The 26,339-nt window shown below is 31.5% G+C and overlaps 1 protein-coding gene across 4 annotated transcripts in view; it reads left to right on the forward strand.

The window, feature by feature from the left end:
• Positions 1 to 26,339, forward strand: part of Fstl5 (follistatin like 5) — a 781,198-nt gene that overhangs the window by 680,871 nt on the left and 73,988 nt on the right. For all 4 annotated transcript variants that reach the window (XM_058583868.1, XM_058583869.1, XM_058583870.1 and 1 more), the window contains one exon: positions 15,552 to 15,701. In XM_058583868.1, coding sequence (XP_058439851.1) covers positions 15,552 to 15,701 — 150 coding nt within the window. The remainder of the gene's footprint in view (positions 1 to 15,551; positions 15,702 to 26,339) is intronic.

Consider the following 26,339-nt stretch of genomic DNA (forward strand, 5'->3'; position numbering starts at 1 on the left):
CTGTTATTTTTATAAGTACTTATTTTTTTTTCATTGTTGTGGGTATATATATATATATATATATATATATCCAGATAAATTTTTGTGTACACTACAATATGGAATACTAAAATTGTTCATGCTATGTATGTGTTCCTACACAAGTACTATAAACACCCAAAATAAGATTAGCTATAAGGAACCTTATCAAGGAATCCTCTCCTGAGAGTCATATTTAAAATTCACATGGCCATGGTATATGAGTAAAAAAAATATGTTTGTTCATAGATTAAATGAATAAATAGATCTACCCGTTTTTTGTTATTATATCTTCTCAAGTACAGAAGCATTTTAAAATACTGATGTAACTTTCTTTTATATTCCTTATAATTCTAAATTCATTTTTAATAAGTTATGTTTATGTGCATATATATGAATAATAAACACATGAATAAAGATATACATTTTTGCTTCTCAAAAAGTAAATACTCCTTATCATGCAACTGTGACCTCATGAATATGATTTGCAAATTTGGAGAGAATATTTTTCCTTCCTATGTGTGTGCTATTCCAGTGTATTATGACTCCATATCATGTATTTTGGCACCTTTTGCATTGCTGTGACCAAAATATTAACAAGAACAACTTAGCAGAGGAAAAGTCTATTTTAGCTCACTATTTCAGAGGTCTCAGTTCATAGATGGCTGACTCTATCACTAGGGGTTCAAGGTGAGACAGAACACCATGGCTAAACCCCAAAACAGAATATAATCCCCAAAGGCAACCCCCTCTACTTCCTCCAGCCAAACCCTATATGACTATATTTACTGGCCAGTTAACTCATGAGTGGATTAATCCATCAATTAAGTTATGCCTTTCATAATGTCATTATATCACTTCTGAAGGTTTTTATTTATCTCAGAAATTAGCTTTGGGGTGACACCTCATATCTAAACCATAACATTATGTAATGCATTTCTTAAAAAATGTTTTTTTTTTCCATATCATTTTTGATGACTCTGGATAAGATAATTTAAACATTAGGAATCTAAACTTGAAAAACAAGCTAAAATTTGATGTGTTAGTTTTGTCACATGTCTGATGCAAAGGAATGTGAACTTTATTTACTTGAATTTCTGTTCCCTTGAAGACTTAATGAGATATCATTCTGAAACAGTAAAACAGAAAAATTATCCATATTTATTCATTTCAATGTATACAGACAATTCTGAATATGGTATCAATTAATTATTTAAATCAAAGCAAAATATGTAAGCAGGAAAAACAAATATATATAATGTACATATGAAGACCTATATACAAAAAGTTTTATACGATTTTCTATAAAATTAAAAATTAAAGAGAAGCTGGGCATGGTGGTACATGCCTGTAATCCCAGCAGCTCAGGAGGCTGAGGCAGGAGGATACCAATTTCAAAGACAGCCTCAACTACTTAGTGAGGTTCTGTTTCAAAAAAAAAAAAAAAAAAAAGGTGGAGTGTGCTATGGCTGTGGCTCCATGGTTAAGTTCCTTTGGGTTCAATCCCAGATAACAACCCCCCCCCCAAAAAAAAAAAAAAAAAAAAAAACTGAAGAAGAGATTAAAATGATGGCAAATTTAGCTTATTTCTTCCCATCAGATTACTCTTATTTAATGTACACATTAATAGTGACAAAGCAGTGACAAATTTCTCATTACTACAAACTAAGTTACTACATCAGCCAAGTCACAGCTCCTGGAAATATAGAGTCCAAACTGCACAGGTCAGAGTAGGATGATAAAACATGAATGAATGTAGCCTTCAGGTTAAAGTTTGTAGATCAGTCTAAAAACTCAAGCAGAAATTCTATGTTGAAGCCTTGAGGGAGATTCCCCATTTTTGCTCTTTGGAGACCCATGTTCACTATGGAGGGTAACCTGTTTCACTTGAAATTAACTGATGTTAAATATTAACCACCTGCACAAGCACCTTCACAATAAGAGCTAGAAGTATATTACCAAACAACTGGGTATTATGACCTAGGCAAGTGGATATACATAACCCGCCTTTACCTCTCCTCTCTTGCATTCAAGGACTAGGTTTAATTCATGTTTGTGTTCCTAACAAGTTCAGTACAATGCCTTAGACATGACAAATGGTCAAAAAACATTGGTTAAAATGACTTTAATAAGTATTCTCTTGCTTATGGTCTTTCCTACTCATTTTCTTAAGCATTCTCTAAGTTTAAAGATGTAGATGCATACATCTAATTTCTTACCCATGATAATATTTTATCTTACTTTACAATTCTCACAAAACCATTGTCTTCTGTGTTAGTGGTAAATGTTTCATAGAATACTTCATCATTGAATTGTTTCAGGATAAATTAACCTCATGGGTTTATTAATTCAGAATCACATGGTCAAATGGTCCTGTGTGGATATACTGTAGAAGACAATTTCTAGTATAGGAATAAAGCTAGTTTATCTGATTGTAGAAAATAAATCTCTTGAGTCCAAGTAGGGAAAATGAGGTTTTTTTGGAATCATTTTCCCCACAAAAAAGAATTGAACATGGATATAGTATTTTTGACATTTGCTTCAACATTAAGGGAATTGTAGCACTATTCCCATTATAACTTGTTGATAAGTAAATTTTAGATAAAAGCTGATATATTTAGAATATAGAATCTTCCAGCAAACCTCTCAGAAGATGCTAATGGTTTGCTCTAAATAAAAATTCAATTTTGGTGCAATGTCAGATATCATTAGGTTTCAGCTTTTGAGAGTGATTTGGTGAGGATTCATAAACAAGCTTTCAGATATTCTTTCACTTTTTCCCCCTTTTTTGTTCTGTGGTTTTACTAGATAGGATTCTTGCTATATTTATCTTAGCCTTATACAGGATTTCATCTTGTCGCCTAGAATATGAACTTCAAGAAAATAGAATTCTATGTCAGACTTATGGATTCAGAACTCAAACTGAAATGAGTTTGGAAAAAGATGTTTAAAATTACAAGGTCAACAATGACAATCTTTTCCAACATTGCCTACTTTTTCACTCTTTTGGTTTTCAACTATGGTGTCATCCTTATCTGTCACTCTCTTATTGTTTAATGGTCTTTAAATACAGTCACCTTCTATGCTTATAGATCTGGCTTATTATAGATCTAAATGCTCTTCTTCACAAACACCATGGTGTTATGTATTCTTAATGTCCTAGAAGAGCTTTAAAGAAAACCACCCCTGTCTTATTGTACATAGGTTCTATATTATAGAACTTAAAGGTTCTATTCCCAGTTTGTTTTTTTGTTTGTTTTTGGTACTGAGGATTGAACTCAGGTGTGCTAAACCAGTAAGCCACACATACCCAACTCTTTTAATATTTTATTTAGAGCAGAGTCTCACTGAGTTGCTTGAGGCCTAGCTAAATTGCTGAGGCTGACTTTGAACTCACAGTCCTCCTGCCTCAGCCTCCCAAGCCACTGGGATTACAGGAGTGTGCTACCATGCCTGGCCTATTCCTAGTTTTAATGGTAATTAGAATGATATCAAAGAGTATCAACTGAATTCACTATCCTTATTACAAGAAGTCTGATATGAATCTCTAAAATGTTTTTATTCTGATTTTAGAATTTCTGCATTTGAAAATTAGTACTTTATTAGTATAAGATTTGTATATAGGAATATGCTGTCCGCAGTGTCCAAAATACTTAGATATTAAAAAACGGACACTGAAATTAGAAATGGGGAATGTGGTAGTCCACATCTTTTTCTCTGAGGGTGTTCCCTCCTTCTCTGGAGGAAAACAGCCTTGGGGGCATGTGTGAATTCCCTTAGTAATACTTCCAATTACCATTTTTCCTTCATTCTGTTTCTAATCCAATTATTACTTTTCCAAACTTGGTCCACAAAAATACTTGTTAAAACACTAACCCTTTCTCACAATGTGGACAATTCCTTTCCCCATGAATCAGTGAACAACTTTTTCATTCAGCATGCCAGAAAGGTAATCAAAATGTTTCCCCACTTAGTCTTTTCTCTGTGGGTCTCTATTCAAACATGGCTTAACTTAGAAAGAATTATAGAATGATAAAAAATTAAGCTTTTGTCCCTTTGTAGTTACAATGATATCCTATGAAGAGTTTCCTAAGGAAAGTAATGTAAACTGCTTATAAATATTCCTTAGAAGATTATTCTGTAGATTTCAAAAGAAATAAGTTTATGAAATTAGTCATTGAAGTGCTAGATTTAAAAAGGTCTTTTAATGTTTTATTTAAAATCACACTGTTTTACAATTCTCACTTTGCATTTCTATCAGACTTCAGCATATAAGCTAAGCATTAGGAGATGCAACAGTGGCAAAAGCTTATAAAGTGTGCAACAGCGTCCAATGGAGTAATACAGCATTATTAAGGAAGTCCAGAAACATTATCTAAAACAGTAAATGAAATCCTTTTCAGAGGTTTGTGCCAAATACCAAACAATGTGACAAGAATCGTGTGTCTCAGATAATCCATGGCCAATATTTACAAACATTTTTATATGACTAATAATCACCCACTTATACACACAAAAAGGTAACTTCCACATACTTTAGAAAGAAATGTAGTTAAGGTTACCAGAATTTTTCAAGAATTACTTTTTAAGGGTAATTTGAAGAGTTTTAACTGATAGAAACACCATCGATAACAGATATCGTTAATCATAAAAAAATTGTACTTGAGATTTACAAAGTGACACAAATTTATCTTATTGTATGTGACTTAAACTGTAGTATTCCAAAGTATATTTTGTATTCACAAAAAAGTGTCTAATATTTTTATATTAATATATTTATGGCAAAAAGAAAATGAAAGAACTTATCATAATAAATAGTTGTTTCTTCTGTCATGCCTGCCTAAGCCAGTTTCACTCCATGCAATCAAGTTTATCACTTTAAATAATTTGCTTTGCAGTGATATATCTTGAATTAGCAATATTGAATATTTTCTATTGGTGTTACTGTGGGAAAGCTGATGTTTGTTTACATAATTCCTAATTTTTCTTTTTTTATACTATGTTTAACTTTAATTTCAAAGTTTTCTGGGATATGTTTATTATTTTAATGATTACTTAACCCTATAGTCCTTATATTTTTTCAGAATTTTTATTTCTCTGTAATTTTTGAACACTTGTTTGATTCCTCGTTTACTTTTTAGATCATGAAAATAGTTCTGAAAATTTAATGGTGAAGGCATTTGTTTATTTAATTATTTTCTGTATTTCATATAGGTCACCAATAATACTTTTAATTATTTGGGAGGTAGAAAGGAAAGGAAATCATGGTTCAGTAAATTATCAGCTTTTAGAGGAGATATTATACATTATTTAGCAAATTAATGGGGAAGTCAATAGTTGTTTAGGTCTTACCCACCAATATAATGAACTACACTAAATAATTATTTCTAAATTTTAGAAAACAACAGAATTCTAGCAGCTACCAATGTTTATACAATTGCACATGTACAAGTCAGCACACAATTATATCATAACACACACATAAAATTTATGTTTCTGGCTATATTTTAGAATAAATATTTCATATTGAATAACTCATAAAGGTGTAATTTAACACACATATAAAATTTATGTTTCTGGCTATATTTTAAAATAAATATTTCATATTGAATAACTCATAAAGGCAATATGGAGTTATTTTTAATGGAATCTGGTAGTTTCCTTCTGCAGTAGTTTAATTATTTTATTTAAATTTATTTTAAAATTATTATATATGAAAACTTGTACATATTTATGAGATGTCATGTTTTGATGTATATATGCATTGTATAATGTTGTAATCAATGTAAACAAATCTACTCAATTATCGGTTATTTATGGCAAAATCATTACAAATCCTCAAGCTTTTTGAAATGTACTATACGTTATCATCATCTAGAATCCCCCTATTTTGCACACTAGAGAGTCTCACTCCTGATTATAATTTAGTACCTAATCTGCCTTTCCCCACCTTTTCCTCCCCCCACTCTGATAACTACCATTCTACTCTCAACTTCTCTGAGATCAATATTTTTATATTTCCTGCATGAGTGATATCGTGTGCTATGTGTCTCTTTGTACTTAGCTTATTTCACTTAACCTAATGATCTCCAGTTCCACCTCTGTTGTACATGATGGGATTCCCTCCTAATTTGTGGCTGAATAATATTCTATTGTGTATGTGTACATTTCTTTTTTCATTCACCATGATCTAATTTTGAACTACATAACAGTGATTATCCATATTACCACTCATGCATTTCTTAGATGAGGTTTGTTTACTTGTTAATCCACAGATCTTTGTCGGGAGTTATTCCTGCCAGGCTTTGTGATAGGTAGGTCCTAAGGAGGGAAAAAAGACAAGAATGCAGCAAGTCTATAAATCATAAACTCACTCATATGTGAAAGCTCCTTTTATAGACATAGGTACAATGGGGGGCACAAAGGAGAGAATAATACTACTGCATTTCCTCTAACTTAAATACCTTTCCCAAGATCAGCTGAGTTGCCTTAAAGACATAAGTGTAGATTTACACATGACTGCCTGTACAGCATTCTATTTTAAATCTCATCTGTACAGCTTTAAAGAAAATGTAATGTGAGATGCATATGGAGAAGCACAACTACTGGCAGTATCACTGAGTTGCCTGAAAACACTACCACAGTGTTTCTGTGGAAACTGGATCTCTGTGCTGGCTCTCTCCAAAGTGTAATTCCTTCCATCATGAAAAAAGACAGCAGCAATTGGTCCTATTTCACTTCTATTTTTAATATGAAAAATTTGCTCTTTATGTAGGAACAGAGGAGAATGGCATATCATGTTAAAGATCCTCTATCTAGTATCATTTTCATTAGAAAATAGTTAATCTTTAATTTGTAACTTTAAAACTACAGGTATCTGCTAGCATATTTTCACAAAAATTTAACTACATTGGAGAGTTCACATGTGAAATTATTTGAAAAATTAAAAGATAGTAGTACATAGCATCATACTGATTTTATAATCTATGAACATTTTTTAAGGATTTGAATTCAACTAAGTCACAAGATCAGTTTTAGTTAATTTTCTTTTAATCTTGTTTTCATGTCCTTATTCTAAGGGATTTTCCTGAAATGGATGATGTAGCTGGACATTATTTAATTTGTCAGGTAAAAAGTGAGAAAGAAAAATAAATTCTTTAGAAAATGTATAATAGGTATATAATTTTACAGAGGGTGGACAAAGAAAATGTAACTTTTATCTTAGAGTTTCCACCTAAAATGAAGGTAGGAGCAGAGCAACATTTTTCTATTAAGATAATACTTATTTCTAAAGATTTAAAAAAGATGCTATATCTTTTCTCATGATTCCTCTCTGACAAAAATGTAGAAAATACACTTGTATATAGATTATCTAGTGTCCTTTCACAATATAACTAAAAGAAATCAAATGTTTATTTGTAATAGCAACTAACCATTAAATAATATAAATTATGTTAAAATTATTATCAAAGAATGTTACTTTGTTTATAAACTATCAGTGGCTTAATTTATAAACTAAAAAGTGATAAAAGTACTTTAATCTTAGCGCCTTTAAAAATGGTTAAAAGGGAAGATATCCATCACTGTTAAATTATTTAATGTAGTATTGTAAAGTCATTTTTTTTAAATAAAATAAAACATTATATCCTATGTGTTTGTGAATAACTCAGCCTAGATTACATACACACACATCCACACCATGCACACGTTTCTACAAAGCTATGAGAAATATGGAAATCTAGACCTAAAAAGTCTGATCCAATACAAATGAACTCCTGTTTTATCTGCCATGATTTGTGACAAACTGAATAAATGTTCATCCAGAACTATTATTTAAACTATATTGTTTTTGATAAAGTATTCACTACTTTTTCTAAGTATTCTATTATTCACCTTTTTATTTATACCATGGACTTAGGCTGTAAAACCTTTTGGGATATAGATAGATAGATAGATAGATAGATAGATAGATAGATAGATAGATATAGATATATATTTCCATATATATAAATATATAAGAAAAATTGAGAGAAAAAAGATAGCTAGAAAAGAAAGCTTATTCAGTGTTTCTCAAATTCTTTGTGGGAAAGAATTACATTGTTTTTGGCTCAATCTACTTTTTTTTAAAACTAGTAGTTAGTTTTTACCATATGAAATCCTTCAGTTAAACTTCACAACAACTATACCGCTGGTTATTGGTGAAGAGTTTTACTTTCTCACATGTTTAAGTTTGAACATTAGAAAAGCACGCTGAGGTAAGCATATAAAGCAGGGTTTATTTAAAAAGGGGTAACAGACTTCTCTGGTAAGGGAGAAGGCAGCCATAGCTGGTATCATGGTATCCCAAGAAGGGAGGTGTTCTGCCCTTTTTATGTGTCCTAGGCTTCCTTTGTTCTCTTGCCTTCTCCGCCTTATCTTTCTCCTTCCTGTGTTTGTGACTAGGCATTTGACTAGGCTTAGGAAATGCTCTGTGGGATGGCCAAAAGGTGGGAAACTGGTGGGCTGAAGGAGGAAGGGCAGGATGCAGCAGCCAAGGACACATTAATTAACAACCTTAGAGCTTCCTGTAGGGAGGAGCAATTCCTGGGACAGATTATTTTAACAATGGGTTGGAGCAGGAAGAAGTTCTTGGAGTAGGGCTCTAAAGGAATTAACATTTCAATCCCTCAAGAGATAGTCTCCAACTTTCTGGGACTCACTCAAAATTGGCCTGACTGGATCTGATCTGACTCGATTTACCTATCTATATTGGCTGCCAGTCTAACTCTGGCTTCAACTATACCCCAACTGGCCTAAATCCTGTTCAAGAAAACAGGTCCTCTGAGCACATACATAGATATTGTATAATATCAAATGGCTATAAATGTTGGAGATGTCTATTTGCCATTTCCATGTTATTTTCTGCTTGACAACAAATGGTACACCAAATAACCTGCAGTCCCAAGGTCACATTTGGATTGGCATTGTTCTTGACTTTATTTCCTCAGTGATTCTGGATAACAAGACATAGTGTTTAATGGCATGATTGAGGATTGTGCAGCACTTCTTGTGTCATGTCGAATCTTTGGCTAAAATAATTGAGACTTAAGCACATATTTACTGAACAAATATTATACTTCACTATTACATTTAGAAAATATGGACTTACAGGAATAGCCAAGAGTAACTTTTTAATTGTGAATGAAAGGCTAACAATCAAATATGAAATAAGCCAAATTGAATGGCAATTTGATTCAATTTAATCAATTGATTAAATAGCAATTTGATTACATGCTGAACTGTGTGTCACAAATATAAATTCTATTAGAGTTCAGAGAAAAGAAAAATCACTAAGACCCATAGTAGTTAGGGATGCATTATATAGAAATTGGAAATATGTCTGCCCACAGTAGATTGAAATTTTAATTTAAAAATGGGTTGTGTGTTTTCATTGGCTGTGGAAAATCATTTTTATGAAATAGTAAGGAGATAGTCTGGTTAAAGCACATGACATATGTTTGAGAACAATGGAGATTAATGTATAAATTTTAAGTTGTTAAAATTAATTCTTAATTAATTTTTTTTTTCCCAAAAGAGACACACTACTAAAGAATCATTGAGGGAGACTCTAGAAAAATAGAAGGAACTTGGTGATTAATTCTTCTTTATCCTATGCAGCAACCTTATTTATTTTTTTGACATTAAGAAACCAGGAGAGCAATTGACTCACATAATTGGCAGTCATAAGAACAACCATCCCAATCAAATTTTTAATTGCTACCAAGAGAGGGAACTCCCTGCCAAGTTCAGAGGTAGAGTAGCATAAAAAGGTAACAATGAAAAAAAAAACTAAAATAGGTCTATTTTCAATATGTAATGACTAAATCAGTGAAAGAACCAGATCTGCAATATTTTTTCAAGTTTTCCAACATAAATGCCTCTACACACATATTTATTAAACATCAAACTTTCTTTCATTTCCTTTATCAACATACCTTTCCATTCAGTATGTATCTGTCCAGGAGTCTCTATGATCTTGGGTGGCTCCACAAAATTGCCTAATTCATTGCCCAAGCTGAGTGCATGTATCTTAAGCCATCTTATTTCTTGCATATGTATGGTTGTGTTCTTTGTTGTACTGATTCCACTGGTTTTCATTTATAACTGAGTACTTGCATAACATGTTGGCAATACAAATTATCATAGAACCAGAGATTTGCTTTTTTCTATCCAACAGAACCCTGACCCATCTCTTTTCCTTCAGTGCCACAGTCTGGCTGGGCACAAAATCACGAGCCACTCACAGCCTTGTAGATTCAAACAGCAATTCTTTATTCCCGAACTCACACCGGCACTCTACAAACACGTTCTGGGCAAAATCCACACTTCCACTGGGCTCTGCATCCCAAAATACTCTCTGAATCCCAGGAGAACTCAACAGGAACTCAAGGAGCGGGCAGGAGCTTGAGGCAGCAGGATACGCCCTATTCCTAGCAGGAATCACCTTAAACCTGGAACCGCCCTAAACCCTGAATGCCCTAAATCCAGATCCGCCCTAAACCCTGATCCACCCTAAACCTGGATCTGCCCTGGTCCTTGAGCAAGGTCACCTTTCATGCAAAGTCACTGCAAATGACCTGGGTCCACCATGGAGAGTCCTTCCTCTAAGCAACATGGAGTAGGCTGACAAAAAAATTGCGATGCGTCATTCCTACTTGGCAATGGCTCTCAGCACTTCAGCACTGTGTAGTTTCCCCATCTTCCTAGTTCCACTGATCCTTAGTTAAATTTGTTTATATTTTTCCTTTTTTCCCTAAAAGATAGAACAAACTATGTTATTGTCCTATATGCAAATTTAGACATTATTTTTATTGTCCAGTCTATTCTGTTACTTTATATCTAATAGTCTAAACAACTTTGATCTTTTTAACTTCCCTGATGTAAACCAGCTCTGATCATCTGTCTGTGCTGATGCATACAAATATTTCACTTTTTCTTTGAGTTATTTCTTTGTTTAAATTTTGGATCACCTTTAATACTTCCTTTTTAATTTTTACTGTAAATTTACTTAATTTTTACTTTATATTTCTATTTTAATGAACCCATATAACATTTTTTTTCTGGAAAGAGATGGAAAGGAGAAGCCCTGATGAATGGGAAAACAAGAGATTACTCTCTGGATGTCATCTAATTATAATAGTAATCAGATAATCTGAATGAATGAGCCTTCAGAGGTATTTAATGTAACAGAAATAGAGCAGAGAACTGAAGTCTAAGCTATCGAATTTCTGAAGCTTCAATTAGGGAACAGAAAATAAAGAAGTCACCACATTCAAAAGAATTTAACTTAGAAGACTAAAATAATACCTAGAGAAGGAATGTATACTAAAACAGAGGTCAGCAACATTACTTCTGCTATTGGCCAGAGTAAATTTCTTAGGATTTATAGTTCTTATGGTGATTATCTTTGCCGCATGAAAGTATACATGGACATTATTTAAATAAATGAGTGTATATCTGTGTCTGTATAAACCTTTATTTATATAAATCTGAATATCACACACTGTTTATATGTCATGAAATTGTGACATTCTTTTATTTTTATTTTTTTTCCCAATCGTTAAAACAATGTTCTTAGCTGCTGGATCACACAAAATAGATAATGGACCAAATTTGTTTTGGAGGCCCTTATTTGCTGATTCCTGCCTTACAAAAACAAAAGAACATTTCACAAGAAATCCAGTAGTTGAAACAGCCCAAAGCAGCAACTTGGAATCATATTGCAGCTCTGAGGCACATTCATAATTCACTTATAGACATGACGTTGCACAGTATCCTTCACATAATAAGTACTCAACTTCTAGTTCCCTAGAGAACTAAAGGCTAATGATTGGAAATTCTGAGCCCACTAGTGTCTTCGAAAACATCTCCTTTAGAATAAATAGTATAATGAAAGCAATTCAAGGTAAAATGTGTTTAGAGTGAAAATTCAGGAAATGGAAGTAACATTCTAGAAAGCTTTTCAACAATGTGAAGAGAATGAGATGGATGGTTGGAAGGGAAAGCAGATGAATCCAATTAAAGTTGTATTATAATTTTTTAAGTTTGGAGGAAAGGTGCATGCTTGAATTCTTGGAAACAAAATAAAGTTGTAAATAAAATGTAGTGTAAGTCTTTCTAAAAATAGGGAATGATGCACAAATTTTCTAAGATTGGAGAGAATCAGAAGGGGTTATATCAGGAACTTGTGGAGTTGGATGCAAGGAAAATAGAGGTGATTATTCAAATTATATTTGTCTTCTCCAAGAGTGATACAGATATACCAGGAGGGGATGGATTAGGAAAAGGAAGGGAAAGTGGAAATTTGAGGACAAAGCATTTTAATGGGTAATAAGGATAACAAGTAAAAATGACAAGATTCTAATAGAAGACAAGTGGATATATTTGTCTCTTTGACACAGTTAGGTTTAACAAAGCAGGTACATTAACACTACTGTAATTGTAAAATTAAAATTTACACCACCAGTTGAAATATATCTTATAGACCTTTAAAATTTGGGAAAAACATAATAAATCTGCAGAAAATATGTGACTTAATATGAAAAAGGCCCAACAGGAATAAGTCCTCATATAGAATTGTATTTTTTTTCTTACCAACTTTCATCCTCATTAGTTCTAATATCTTATTAACTCTTTCACTCTAAGTGGTAGTATACATTTCATAAAATTCTTCTCAATAATATTTTGATATAATTCCTGGTAATTTTCTTCTTCATTATGTGTTATTTAATCTTATTTTTATCTGTTATTTTTATCTTCTTTTTTTTTCTTTAAATGCCTAATGCCTGTGAAAAACATTTCTCTACAATTCCCATCCATATAAATAAGTATTAATATATGTAATCTGAAAAACTAAGAGTGCTATTATGAAGTAGGTCATAATTGGCTGTAATCAGAAGTAATGACATCAAGAAATCAAAGAAAATTCAGTATGACTATCAGGAAAAATTTAATGGCTTTGTAAAAATGATTGTAGGTCTGGTCAGGAATGTCTTATGGGGACAATATACTAACAGAAAATAATTCCCAGAAGAGCAGTTTATTTTACTGTTGAATAGTTTTGCAGAAAAACAAAGGGGTACAAATTGCTTCTAGTTTCAGCAGTTGTTTGTCTGACAGCTATGTGTCAGGTCAGTCACACTTTTCTCATTATTTTGGCAGGTTTGTTTGGTAGTTTTTACACAACAGCAAAGAACTTATAAGCAATTTCACTATATTCAAAGCCTTTCATCAACCTTATATTTCACTTTTTCCCCACTCTTCATATCTCTCAAGTACATATTTTATGTAGTGTTTGTTCCTAACAAAATGAGCCCTTGTCAACAACATCCAGCATATTTTTGAAGCAAAGTTTTCCACAGGAAAAAAAATGTTTTGTAGGAATTAATAAATTAGATTTCAATGTTGTACTCTATTCTGAGCAGGTTCTGAGGACAGATTTTTGCTCTCAGGTTTATGTTATTGCTTAAAGGATGCCATGGATGTCACTTGTGTTGACCCCACTTATAGTCACACTGCAATAGTTATGGTGCACTCTCTAAAATGGAGTTCATTTTACAAATCCAGAGCTACCTGAATCAGTCATACATTAAGTGCTTTGGTTTGCAGGGTTTCTGCTTGTGTCCAGGAAGCCTGGAACAACTTTTGCTGTTTCGAGGACAGCACTATTGTTACATGTTCCTGAACCGTGCAGTGCTGGACTAGATCTGAAAAATAAGTAGGTCCACTATGTGCTTCCTGAATTAGATCGGATATTTAGAAAACATAAGCAACAGATCACAACTATCTCATTTAAAAGCGCTATGTTATTCACATTATTTTCTATGTAAATAGGAAAACCTCTGATAATGATCATGCTGTCCTAGAAAGATTATATTATTAGATATTTAACTTAATTTCCAAATGTCAAATGTGGTTTATATCTTCCATCAGTATCATTTTAAATAAAAAATACATGTTTAATGATATTGACAAAATGTGTTTTCTCTTACTTGAAAGGGGGTCTCACTATATTGTCTAGGCTGGTATGAAACTTCTGGGCTCAAGTAATCCTCCTGTTTTACTTCCCAACTAGCTGTAATTACATGCATATACTATCATGTCCCTGGCTTTCAAAGTGTTGTTGATTGTTTCATGCATGTTAAACACAAATGGTAAATGGGATCTCTAAAGAAAAACTGTTTTTACAAAAATTAGGGGAAAAAAGGGTATTATTGTAACAGCTAAGCAAGTAATAACTGGAACATACAAATCAAATAAATTAGACATTAGTTATTAATGATAAGAGCTAAATAATAAGTCAAATGAAACTCTGGAATAATTATCATTATATAAATACATGTTTATTATCACACATATATTTTATGAACAGTCTTAGTGACTTTTCTAATTTTTAAGTAAATTGAAAGGATCATGAGTAAATTAAAGAAACACATGGAAATGTAAATCATGAGCTAAATGACATTTTTCATATACTTATGATTTTTCTCCCTGAATCACAGACTTATGAATTCCCTCAAAAATCATTTGTGAACAAAATTAAGGACAGAAGGAAATGGAGGGTTTTCTTTTTTTTTTTTTTGTCTCATTTATGATCATCTCACACAAAGCATACAATCTTCAACCAGAAAGCAATTCTAGAGCAAAAGAGTAAAGTCAAAAGACATGGGTAGTTTAGCCGGGTGCAGTGGCACATGCCCATAATCCAAGTGGCTCCGGAGGCTGAGACAGGAGGATCACGAGTTCAAAGCCAGCCTCAGCAAAGGTGAGGCATTAAGTAAATCAGTGAGACTATGTCTCCAAATAAAATACAAAATACGGCTGGTGATGTGGCTCAGTGATTGAGTACCCCTAAGTTAAATCCTGGGTACCCCTCCCCCCAAAAAAAGACAAAACAAAACAAAAAGATGTGGGTAGATTAAAGGATTTTGTAAAATTTTACTGCTATATCAAATTGAATAATAAAATAGCCATTGTGAATAACTCCTTTACAACAATTTTTCTAAGCTTCTGATTCACAACAAATTAGAAGATTAAAACCAGTTAGGATTTTTGACAAGACTATTCAAATGCCTTGGTGGGGGTAGTCATCAATATTCTGAGAAGATTTGAATATGCATTAATGTGATATTTTTCTGTTAAAGCAAGTAAAGACTCGGAAAATTGGAGAGAAAATACTGGGCTTACTATGTTTTTCTGAAGTTGCTGAGTTATAACCAAGTAGTAAAAAATGAAAGCACTGCATTGAACTATAAAAATCAGTAATTCAGGACGTAAGATTTATCTTAAAGGAACCAATTTCACATTGATTTCCATACATATTTAATGAAGTGAAATACACTCTACATGCTGTTTTATTTAATACTTTCTATAGACATGTTTAACATTTGATGCTGAAAGCAATAAAGCACAAAACATTAATTTTATCCACGAAATTCTCATGCCTATTCTATAATTTAAGATGTGAATTTTACTACCATTTCCCTAAATTACAGGATGAAGTCTGTCCCAAAGCTGAGGAAGATGAAGTTCAGAAATGTGTGTGGGCCTCTGCTGTTAATGTCAAAGACAAGTTCATTTATGTTGCACAGCCAACTTTGGACAGAGTCCTTATCGTTGATGTGCAGTCCCAAAAAGTTGTTCAGGTATGAATGATTGCTATGTTTGAAAGAGAGTTTTGGAAATCATTTACATTAATCGAATTGTCAGCTACGATGTAACTTGTACATTATCATTTTGATTGTCATTAATAATGTGTTTTTTACCTAGATAATTGGAAAATACTTACATTTTCTGGAATCGGTCTTCTCCTTCAATTCTTTGAGAAGCATTCTGTTCTTAAGGAAGCTATTTAAATATACTTTTAAAAAAAACATTAGGTTCATGAGTACATTATAGCATTAACATGACTGTTTCCACACAAATCATCTTTGCAAGTTTCTTATTCTGTCCTAAGTAAGGAAAGGCCCAGTTCAAGGTCTAATAAAACATTCCTAATTATTATAGAACTAGAAGAAAATCTTTATTTTTGTATTCTTAGCAAAAGCTGAGACAATAGTCTCTTAATAAAAAATAGAAATGTAGAAGAATTTACTAGATAGTTAAAAAAATAATAAGTATCTTCATAGGCCAGTGATAGGAAAAATAATCTCTAATAAACATTGCCATGGTGATCTTTTCACAATCTGTTCAATTCACACTTCCATTTTCAGTCACCAACTGCTTCAGCATTTGCTCTTTCTAAGGCTGAACTACTTGGGCAATTTACTTGAATTCAAAATCATAATCATCATTGGGCAGTATAGGTATCCAAATGACCTGCCTCCAAAAGTGGGCCCTGGAATGTCTTGATTTATTCCTTCTCAGCTCAGAGGAAAGAAACTTAAAACAGCTTTAGATACATGTAATGTGCTAAATAAGAATAATGACTATATATCTTATAGTTATTTTAAGAATTAGATGAATTTTTAAGTGTTATATGAACGGAAAACAATAATAGCAGATGTAGAGATGTGAAGTGCTATATATACCCATTGAACATCAAAATTTCTTAAAGACAGCGGAACCATGCATTCCTTCACTTATACAGAATTTTTAATAAGTATTGGTTGAAATTAATCCTCTATTTTTGAAAAAGTAGGACTATGAAGATTCTAATATTCATAAACAGCTTTAAGGGGATTCATCCATACATCTATCCACCAATCCATCCAAATATTCATCTTTCCATCTTACATTCACTTATTGATTGTCTATTATGAGGTGTGTTGAATATCATAAATAAAAGAAATAAAAGGATGAAAGTATTTCTACTAGAAGGCTCTAATAATTCCACGGTTAGGAATTCACAGTGGATAATCAGTCTAATGGTTCAATTTATAATTTTAAAATAAACTGTACAATTATAAGTAAATTTATGAAAAAGTATTCTGCTAGAAAACTATAAGGCTTCAAAGCTTACACATTTATCATGAATATCTGAACTAATGGTTCCCTATCTACTATAAAGTTAAATATTGCTATATATTTCACCTGTTTTGTATGTGATTCTAAGACTTCTGGCTTTTGACCTTTTTTTTTTTTTTTTTGTTGTTGTTGTTTTTTTTTTTTTTAATTTCCATTGTAGTATATACCAGCATAAATCAGAAGCATTTAGTTTAGGATGATCAAGACTCTCCCAGCAATTAAGAATTTTATGTACATTTCAGGAATTATCAAGACTGGTCTTTAAGTTTAATTTTATCTGGAGACATACACCCAATGAATATATATTACCTACTAGATAGTTAAAAGTGGGAAAAGTTAACATCACTTATTATTAATAGAATTCCACCTTCAGACAATGATGTCAAATTTAAAATTAATAGAAAGTATTGATAATAAAAATGTTCAAATGCTATGGTAATGATCACATAAATTATATCATTTTTCTAAGTACCTATTATAACTATGAAATACTCAAGAGAACATAGAAGACCTTATACATTGATAAAATGGGTAAAAATTATATTCTGATACAATATGACTGTAGAGATTTGGCCTAGAATCTAGCACTTACATTTTTCTTGGTTAGAGAATTAGGCCTCAGGCCAAACATGTTCTCCTTATGATGTTGTTATTAAAATAATAATATTGTATTATTCTTTCTAAATATTGCCTATCCAGAAGTAAAAATTATGTAAATGTTTGTCACTGTATTTAAGTATTGCCAGATTTTGAACATTACCTACATGGAAACATATAATTTTTATTAATTGAATTAAGCTATTTGTACCTAATGCAAAGTTTTGCTTTTATGTGTCTTGTGTATAATTCTTTCTTTTGTTGTTGTAGGTAAACTGGCTAGCACTGAATATTGTTATTTCAGAATTCTGAATTTATAAATCATATACTTAAAATTTCTTATAAAATATAAATTTCTTATAAAATATATTCATAGTCACAAAAACTTGATTATTGGACATACACATTCCCATCAGAATTAATTTGGTGACTTGTTTTGTTTTGCATTTTTATGCTATTGGGATAATTTTAGTGTTCAAAATGAGCTTTAACTATAGGGTTGAAATACTGCCTAGTATTCCTAAATGTAAAGCTGTGATATACCTAATTGTAAGTGTTGTTCAGGTATGAATTATAGTATTGTTGGTGATGAGATCCATTTTAATTGGTCAATAATATATATTAAAGAAGGTATGCTTAAACATATATCTTAGCTATATCTCTATATATTATGTTTCAATTTGTTGATTAAAATATTGTGGCCAGAAGCTTCAAGGAATATCTATTTTCCTTAGGAACAATAGTGTAATATTCAGCAATTCAGTGTTTATGGTGATTTTGATAATGACTTTCAGAAATAATGAGAATCAACTGAATTTTTATATATCATTCTGCTGTTAATGAACACTTAGAGTATATAAAAATTTGGAATATTATGAATAATATCTCTCACCAAATTTTTGTATACTTATTTTGGTGGGCATTGATGTGCAGCTTGTCTATGTGCATATACAGGAGTTAAAAGTTGGAATGGAATATTGTATAAGTTTATGTGATAAAGTTTTAATTTGAACTAAATTTAATCTAATGATAAAATTAAGAAGTTCTGTTATTTTATAATTTTTTTATGTTTCTGCAATGATGATAATTAAGATTATTTTGGGTTTTTCTACATGATTTGAGAACAATAATATTAAAATATTAGTTCATAAACTAATAGTATAACTTCCATTTCTATGTTATAACTTTTACATAATTTAAGAGAACAAAGCATTTAAAAGAATTATTGGTTTATATATTAGACATATAACATATAAAATATATAGTTGTGATATCCTCAGTTGAAAGGGATAGGGATGGAGCTATAAAGAGAGTAGTTTCCCATCTTAATTAAAAGTGCTCAAGAAATTAGGGTTAGATGGAACTTGTCTCAACATAATAAAGATTATAATATATGACAAACCCAAAGCCAACATAGTGAATGGAGACAAACTGAAAGCATTCCTTCTAAAATCAGGAATGAGGCAAGAATATTCACTCTGACCATTGCTATTCAATATAGTCCCTGAAACTCTAGACAGAGGAATCAAGCAAAAGAAGGTAATTGAAGGAATATAAATAGAAAAATAAGTAAAATTATTTCTATTTGCTGATGACATGATCCTATCTAGAAGACCCAAAAACTCATCAGAAGATTTCTAAAGCTGATAAATAAATTCAGCAAGATGGCTGTATACAAGATTAACATACATAAATCAATAGCTTTCATTATTCCAATAGTGATTCTACTGAGAAAGAAAACTATCCATTTCACAATAACCTAAAAAGTAAAATAAAATAAAGTACTTGGGAATTAATCTAACTAATCAGGTGAAAGACCTCGACAAGGAAAACTACAGAACACTGAAGAAAGAAACTGAAGAAGACTGTAGAAGATGGAAAGACATTCCATATTCTTAGATAAGCAGAATTAATGTTGTCTAAATCATCATATTACCAAAAGTGTTATATTTATTCAATGCAATCCCCATCAAAATACCACCAATAATATTCTTCACAGAACCAGAAAAGAAAAACAAAAGTCCTATAACTTGTTAGGAAGAATAAAATACTGAGAATAGTTTTACTGAGCAATAAGAGCAATACTGGAGGCATCACTGATTTTTATAATAGTAACAAAACCAGCATGGTAATGGCATAAAAACAGACATGAAGACCAGTGGAATAAAATAGAAGAGCCATAGTCAAACCCACACAGTAACAGTTATTTCATACTTGAAAAAGGTACCCAAAATATATGTTGGAGAAAATGTAGCATTTTTTAACAAATGGTGCTGTGAAAATTGGATATCCATAAGTAGAAGAATGAATCTATAGCCCTTTCACCTGCACAAAATTTAAACCAAACTGGATCAAAGGGTTAGGAATTATACTAGAAATTTTTCAAATTTTAGAAGAAAACATAGGGTCAAGACTCCAACATATTGGCACAAGCACCAACATCCTTAACATGACCCCAAAAGTGCAAGAAAGAAAACAAAGAATCAATAAGTGGTATACCATCAAATTAAAAAGCTTCTCTACAGCAAAGAAAATTGTAAATATTATGAAGAAAGAGCCTACAGAATGCTAGCTACTCTTCTGACAGTAGATTAATATCCAGAATACTTAAAGAACTCAAAAAGCTTAACAAAAACAAAGAAACAAATAACCCATTCAAGAAATGGGCAAACTAAAAAGATATTTCTCAAAATAAGCAAAATGAATGGAAAATAAATGTAGGAAAAAATGTTCAATATCCCTTGCAATCTGGGGAAAGCAAATCAAATCTATACTGAGATTTCATCTCACTCTGGTCAAAATAACAATTGTCATAAATACAAATAATAATAAGCATTGACAAGGATGTAAGGAAAAAGTTACACTCATACATTGCTGGAGGGACTGCAAATTGGTGCAACCACTCTAAAAAACAGTATGAAGATTTGTCAAAAAACTAAGAATGAAACCACCATATGACCCAAAATAACTATCATCAACATACTATAGTGATATAGTGTCACTATAATAAAAGGCACCAAAACTTAAGAGTAAGGTATTTCTTCTGGTTCTTCCTTAGCACAGTAGGGTAACTATTGGTTTAAACAATCTATTATGTATTTCAAAATGACTAGAAAATAAGATCATGAAATTCTTAAAAGATTAAAGTTGAAGAGCTAGAAATGTCATTGTCCTATTTGATTATACCCATTGTATACATATATGAAGTACAACAAAGATGTACAAATATTATGTCTCAAACAAATTCAAGGAACAAAAACATTTGAAAAGTATTCAGTGTGAAGAAAAGAACTTATAAGCACTGTCTTACAGAAAACAAAAGCTAATAAGAAAATGTTCAAGTAAAAATCCTGCTAGTAAATTTCAAAAACATGGAGGGAAAGACTAAATTAAAAAGAAAATATTTAAGCTAGAACATGTAACCCAAGAAGCAGAAAAACAATACTTTTACAACTGTACAGACTAAAAAGTATTGAATCAAACAAGTATATTCTTGATAACTTAGAGTCAAAAGCTCTACCAAACTTTAAATCAACCATGCTACAGGCAATTTGATAAGATATGGTGAACTAAAAATGTGCATCTTCATTAACTTGGTGGTTGACTTTCTGTTTTGCCTTTCCACCTACTCAAGGAATAGGACTGTATTCCCAAAAGTACTGAAGGGTAGGTTTATATGTGCCACAATAATTCATTTTTTTTTCTATAGTCATTGTATATAATCAGACATTCTATTACAAGTGGTAAATCTTAACCTTGTTTTGATACATCCTAGATCTCTCCCTAGTTTGTAAGCTTTATTACCTCATTTTGGGAAGCGGCCTTCTCTTTGGAGAACAGCAGGAACCCAAACCAATATGTCAAATATTTTCCTATTGTGCAAATAATGTGAGAAACACATTCTTGAAGCAAAAAATGCAGAGAGCAGTAAAATATAGTAGGGGTTGCTCATACCACTCCAGAGAAGTGTGAGATGTTGTTTATCATTATCCTTCCTTGTAATAAAAAGGGAAGAAAGGGCTTTGAATTATGTGGACTACTGTGTACTTTATTAGGAAGAAGGAGAGTGAAATAACAGCCATAATGATACAGGCTTACCTAAATTTTTATTTAGCGATCACCTTGGTGTTTGAAATGAAATGTCTAATATATATACTTTCTGATATTTTTGAAATCTATTTTTTACTATAAATACCAACTTCAAATTTTAGATACATGCCACTAAAACATTTCTTGGTTTTAAAAATTAAAGTTTTGGTATTTTTGAATTTATCTAAATTTTCCTTTTGATAACCATGCATGATTTCAGCCTGTTCAACTCTTTAAAGAGTTTCAAAACTCTACTACTGACTGGATGAAATAATACATCCTTATATTTGCTTTAACATTGCCTTAACAGTATGTGAATTTTAGTCCTCAAAAGTATGTGCTTAAAGATGAACTATAAATTCCCTAATGATTGTATGTCTATACTTTAATGAAGTACTTCAACTTTTATAATTATAAATTATTTTATGGTTTTTCATGGTTTTAAAAAATATAAAATGATATCTTTCACAAACATGGATCATGGTTTATTAAGTAATCATCTTAGAAACTCAAATTATAAATCTATTTGAAGAAAGAATATTTATACCTAGTAAAAACTAGATAAAAAATATTTTTGACTCAAAGATTTTTTAATAATCAAGGATGCAACATAAAGTCATTGTGAGTTGTAAGGTGGGAAGCTAATTTTGTAAAAATATAAGCACCTTTCTGAATTTGACCACTTTATTCAGATGAGGCCAAATTTGAAATTAGTCTTTTCTTAATAGGCAAATGTTTTACTTCCTTATTGTGTACTTCTGTTACGTTCTGTTTCTAAGCTGCATATACTATATTGGGGCAACTAAGGATCCTAATTATAATTAAAATTTAATTATTTAACAAAAAGTATAGAAAAATATTTGTTTTTTTCAAATTCAAGGTAAGTCTTATACTTAATAAGCTATACTATATTAAGTATAGCTTAATACTTCAGCTATTGAGTCATATTTCTGATATTTTCTTTTGCATTATTTGACTACATAGCCTGGTGTCAAATGCACATTTTTTGGATTGCGTATTTTAAGCTTAAAACTGCAGTGCTGTATATTATTTTTTAAATGTCAAGTATTTTCTTGTCAGTGTACAATATTCCAGATTGTTCTTGGATTTTTGGCATGAGGGAAACATTTGTATATTTGTTTTTAATAGATAACACCAATATCATTTTTATCTGAAGCTGAAAATTAAGGGTCACAATTTTTTAATGTAATTTACAAACCTATTGCTTTAAATATCACATGATTCAAATTATTGTTTTCCTACTATTGAATTTCTTTTAACAATGACATACAGATGATGTTTTGCTACAGAAAAGATTAACTAGTAAACAACTGACCTCATTTTGTCTTCTATGGAGCAACATCAGTTTCCACTTGGATGCAGAAGTGGCTTTCTCAAACACCTCAGGAGTATTTTTAAGTATCATTGGCAGTCTCCTCTAGCCATTAGCACATTATCTTGAGAATCTACATCATTAGTTTAAATTAGGTTCACTTAATTAGCCAGCTGGTACTTTCCTTGTCAGACTGATAAACAAGCTGTGCTTCACTGTTCATTCATGTCAAGTCTCAACCCCAATTCTGCATATCATTGTTGCTATTTTCAGTATTTCATCTTTAAAAATTTTAATAAAGCTGGTCCACAAACTGTGTACCATGTATTTTACAATTTTTGTATTTGTTGAAGTGCAACAAATGTATCTTCCTCAGGATACCTTGATGGATTTGTACAACTGTGTGAACATAGGGATTATAAGGGAAATTAATGTTTACAGATCAGGAAAGGTATAAATAAATATCAACCAATAAGTAAGACCTCCTAGTACATGTATATTGTGTCTGTAAACAATGCCTTGAAAATATTAGAGAAAATGCTATTATTTTATCTTTACAAACAATAACAAGTAAAAACCTTACTTTTAATCATTACACTTTGTAGTTTACTTTAACCCATTTTTACCAAAATGGAAGAAGACGAGATTGTTTCATTATGGTAATATAACATTCTCAAAATAGGTTTGCATGGGAAATTAAGAAATTTGGACTCTAGAACTGAATATATAGATCAATACTCTCAAGTACAATTACAAAATATTGCTATTTAAAAGATATTTCAGAAAATATTCAAGAACTCAATAGAACTTGAGATGATAGACGGGGCCTAACAATCTAAATATCATCAGATCAAGAAAAGGGATAGTTTGCACACAAAACCTAATACTACTTTTATGTCAGGGAGAGAAATTTACAACATATACTACCTGAACACTTTATTTAAATATGACAGAATCATTCAATGGTTTAAAACTGATCCCTTTATTTCTATTGTAATGGGGATACAAATCACCAGCTATGAGCAAAGTTTATTTTTATAGTCTTCTTAAGATAGTGTGCAAACAATTTTTGTACCAAAATGATATTCATAGACAAATGTATAGTACACCACAAATGATATTCAATCTAGTTTATTTTAAGGTAAAGATAAGCATATAGTTGATTTATATTTTCTAAAATCATATTCCTGAATACTGTTTCTTAACTAATATCATTTTTCCTGAATTAAATGAATGTTGAATGACAAAACAAAAAATTTTATGTAAACCAATGTTCTCTAAAGCAGAGCAAGTGCCACACAAATGAGGTATAACATTTGTTTATATTTCTTATTATCTTAGAAATTAAGAATAATTTCATTTTAGAAACCTTTAATATACAGATCAATCAATATTTGAGGCTGAATTCATCTTTATGTTGAATGGTCATTGTTAAACTCCAGGGCTGCAAAGCCTCCAGTGTGCTACTTTCTCATCCCAAAGAAAGAACTTAGGGGACTCAAAGGAGAGAGTTTAGATGTTTTGTTACACCTGTGCTGCTCAGTGATGGAAGGCTGGGACAAAATGGCATTCCAGCCTGTGCCTAAAAGCAGTGGAAAATATACACAGGATAGATTGCATGCCAATTGTGCACATGGGTTTCTTCAAATATTTTATGAGTATATGACCACAACCAACATTGTCAGGCTTTGATCCCACCTAAAGATTGGAGATAAGTGAAGTGGCCAGTTTCCCTCCTCCTTTCTCCTTCAACACATTTTGGGAATCCTTTCCCAGAATTTTGTGTTCAATTCACAAACGTAAAGACTTCTAGTCATTGACTTGTGTTAACCCCAACAGTCATATAATATAGTATGGACACAAGCACTTCAATGGGAAAATGTGAATTTTGTAATACAGAGGGGTTAATATTGGTGTCTTTAGTCTTTTGTTCACTTTTATCTATACAAAGGAGGTAATAATAGTATGTACCCTCATAAAAGACTGTTATGGGGATTAAATTTTTAAAATATATACTTGTAAACACTAGAAAAATTCTGTATATAGTAAAATTGTTTTGTTATACAAAATAATTATAATAGTCCTAATAGTTGGAATAAGTTTTAGTGTCTAAGACAATTTCGTACTTTACTTTTCCAAGTTAAGTAAATTTAGGGGTTAGTTATAAATGATTATCACTTATTAGGTATCACTGACCTAAACAAATACAAAAAGTCTGCCTTTTTAAAATCTAGAATCTATTGGATGGAGATAGACAAAAAGTACATATAACAAAATAAATTATACAATATGTCAGGCAACTGGAGAAAGTAAAGTGGGAGAGCAAGGCCAAGTGAGATTGAGACTGAGATGCAGGGGGAAGTACACAGGCAAGGGTGGCTACATCATCACTGAATGGAGTGGTCACAGTGACCTTGAATTCTGAGCAAAGATCTGGAGGAAACAGGCATCAGGATATCAGGAGAAGAGCTGCCAAGGGAAATGCTTCCAAAAGACAAAAGTGTGACTTCTGTTCACATTAGGTAAATGTACAGGAGTCCAAGAACATCTACATCACAGACAGAGTAGGGAATCTAATAAGCAAGGAGGTTGAAGAAGCCAGACCAGGGACTGTTGTATCAAGGTCAGATCTTCATTTTAAGGACCTATGGCCTATACTCTAAGGAAAATGATGGGATTCTGTAGTGTTTTGAGTTGATGAATGCCATAATTTGTGTAATGACTAATAGAAATCACTGTAACAAATCTGTTGCAAAAGACAAGGGAGTATGTACTTTGAAGCAAAAACCAGGTAATGAGATTAAAGATGATAGGTACTCTAATCATGAAAAAAGCAGGGGTGGTGTCACAAAACAGCCTTTGGATGATAGATATAACCCTATATATTTATAAATATGATTATATTTATATATACATATTATATATATATATATATATATTAGAATATGAGGTGTGGTTGAAGATAAATAAACAATAATGAGAAGTTTTGAAATCCTTTTCACAAAATGTGAAAAATATTTAGATTATATTTTGACACAGAGGCTTGCAAGTTTTCTTGTAGCAAATATACTACTACTACTTAAAGTGTCAAAAATACTACTTGTCTACTGCAGGGAAAGCAAATATTCTAAATGTACTGATCCTTTAAATTTTAAAAGTGTTACAAATCTGAGGCTTTTCAGGAAACTGAGACAGTGTAGAGATACCCATTTAACCCCAACTTTGGAGACCAAGTGAGAAATATTTCAAATAAGCCACTCAGAGTAATATGCATGGATTTATTAGAAGGGATATGAAA

Source organism: Marmota monax, unplaced genomic scaffold (genome assembly GCF_021218885.2).
Source record: "Marmota monax isolate L192 unplaced genomic scaffold, Marmota_monax_Labrador192_F-V1.1 WCK01_AAM20220418_F8-fsc00002, whole genome shotgun sequence".
NCBI classification, from domain to species: Eukaryota; Metazoa; Chordata; class Mammalia; order Rodentia; family Sciuridae; genus Marmota; species Marmota monax.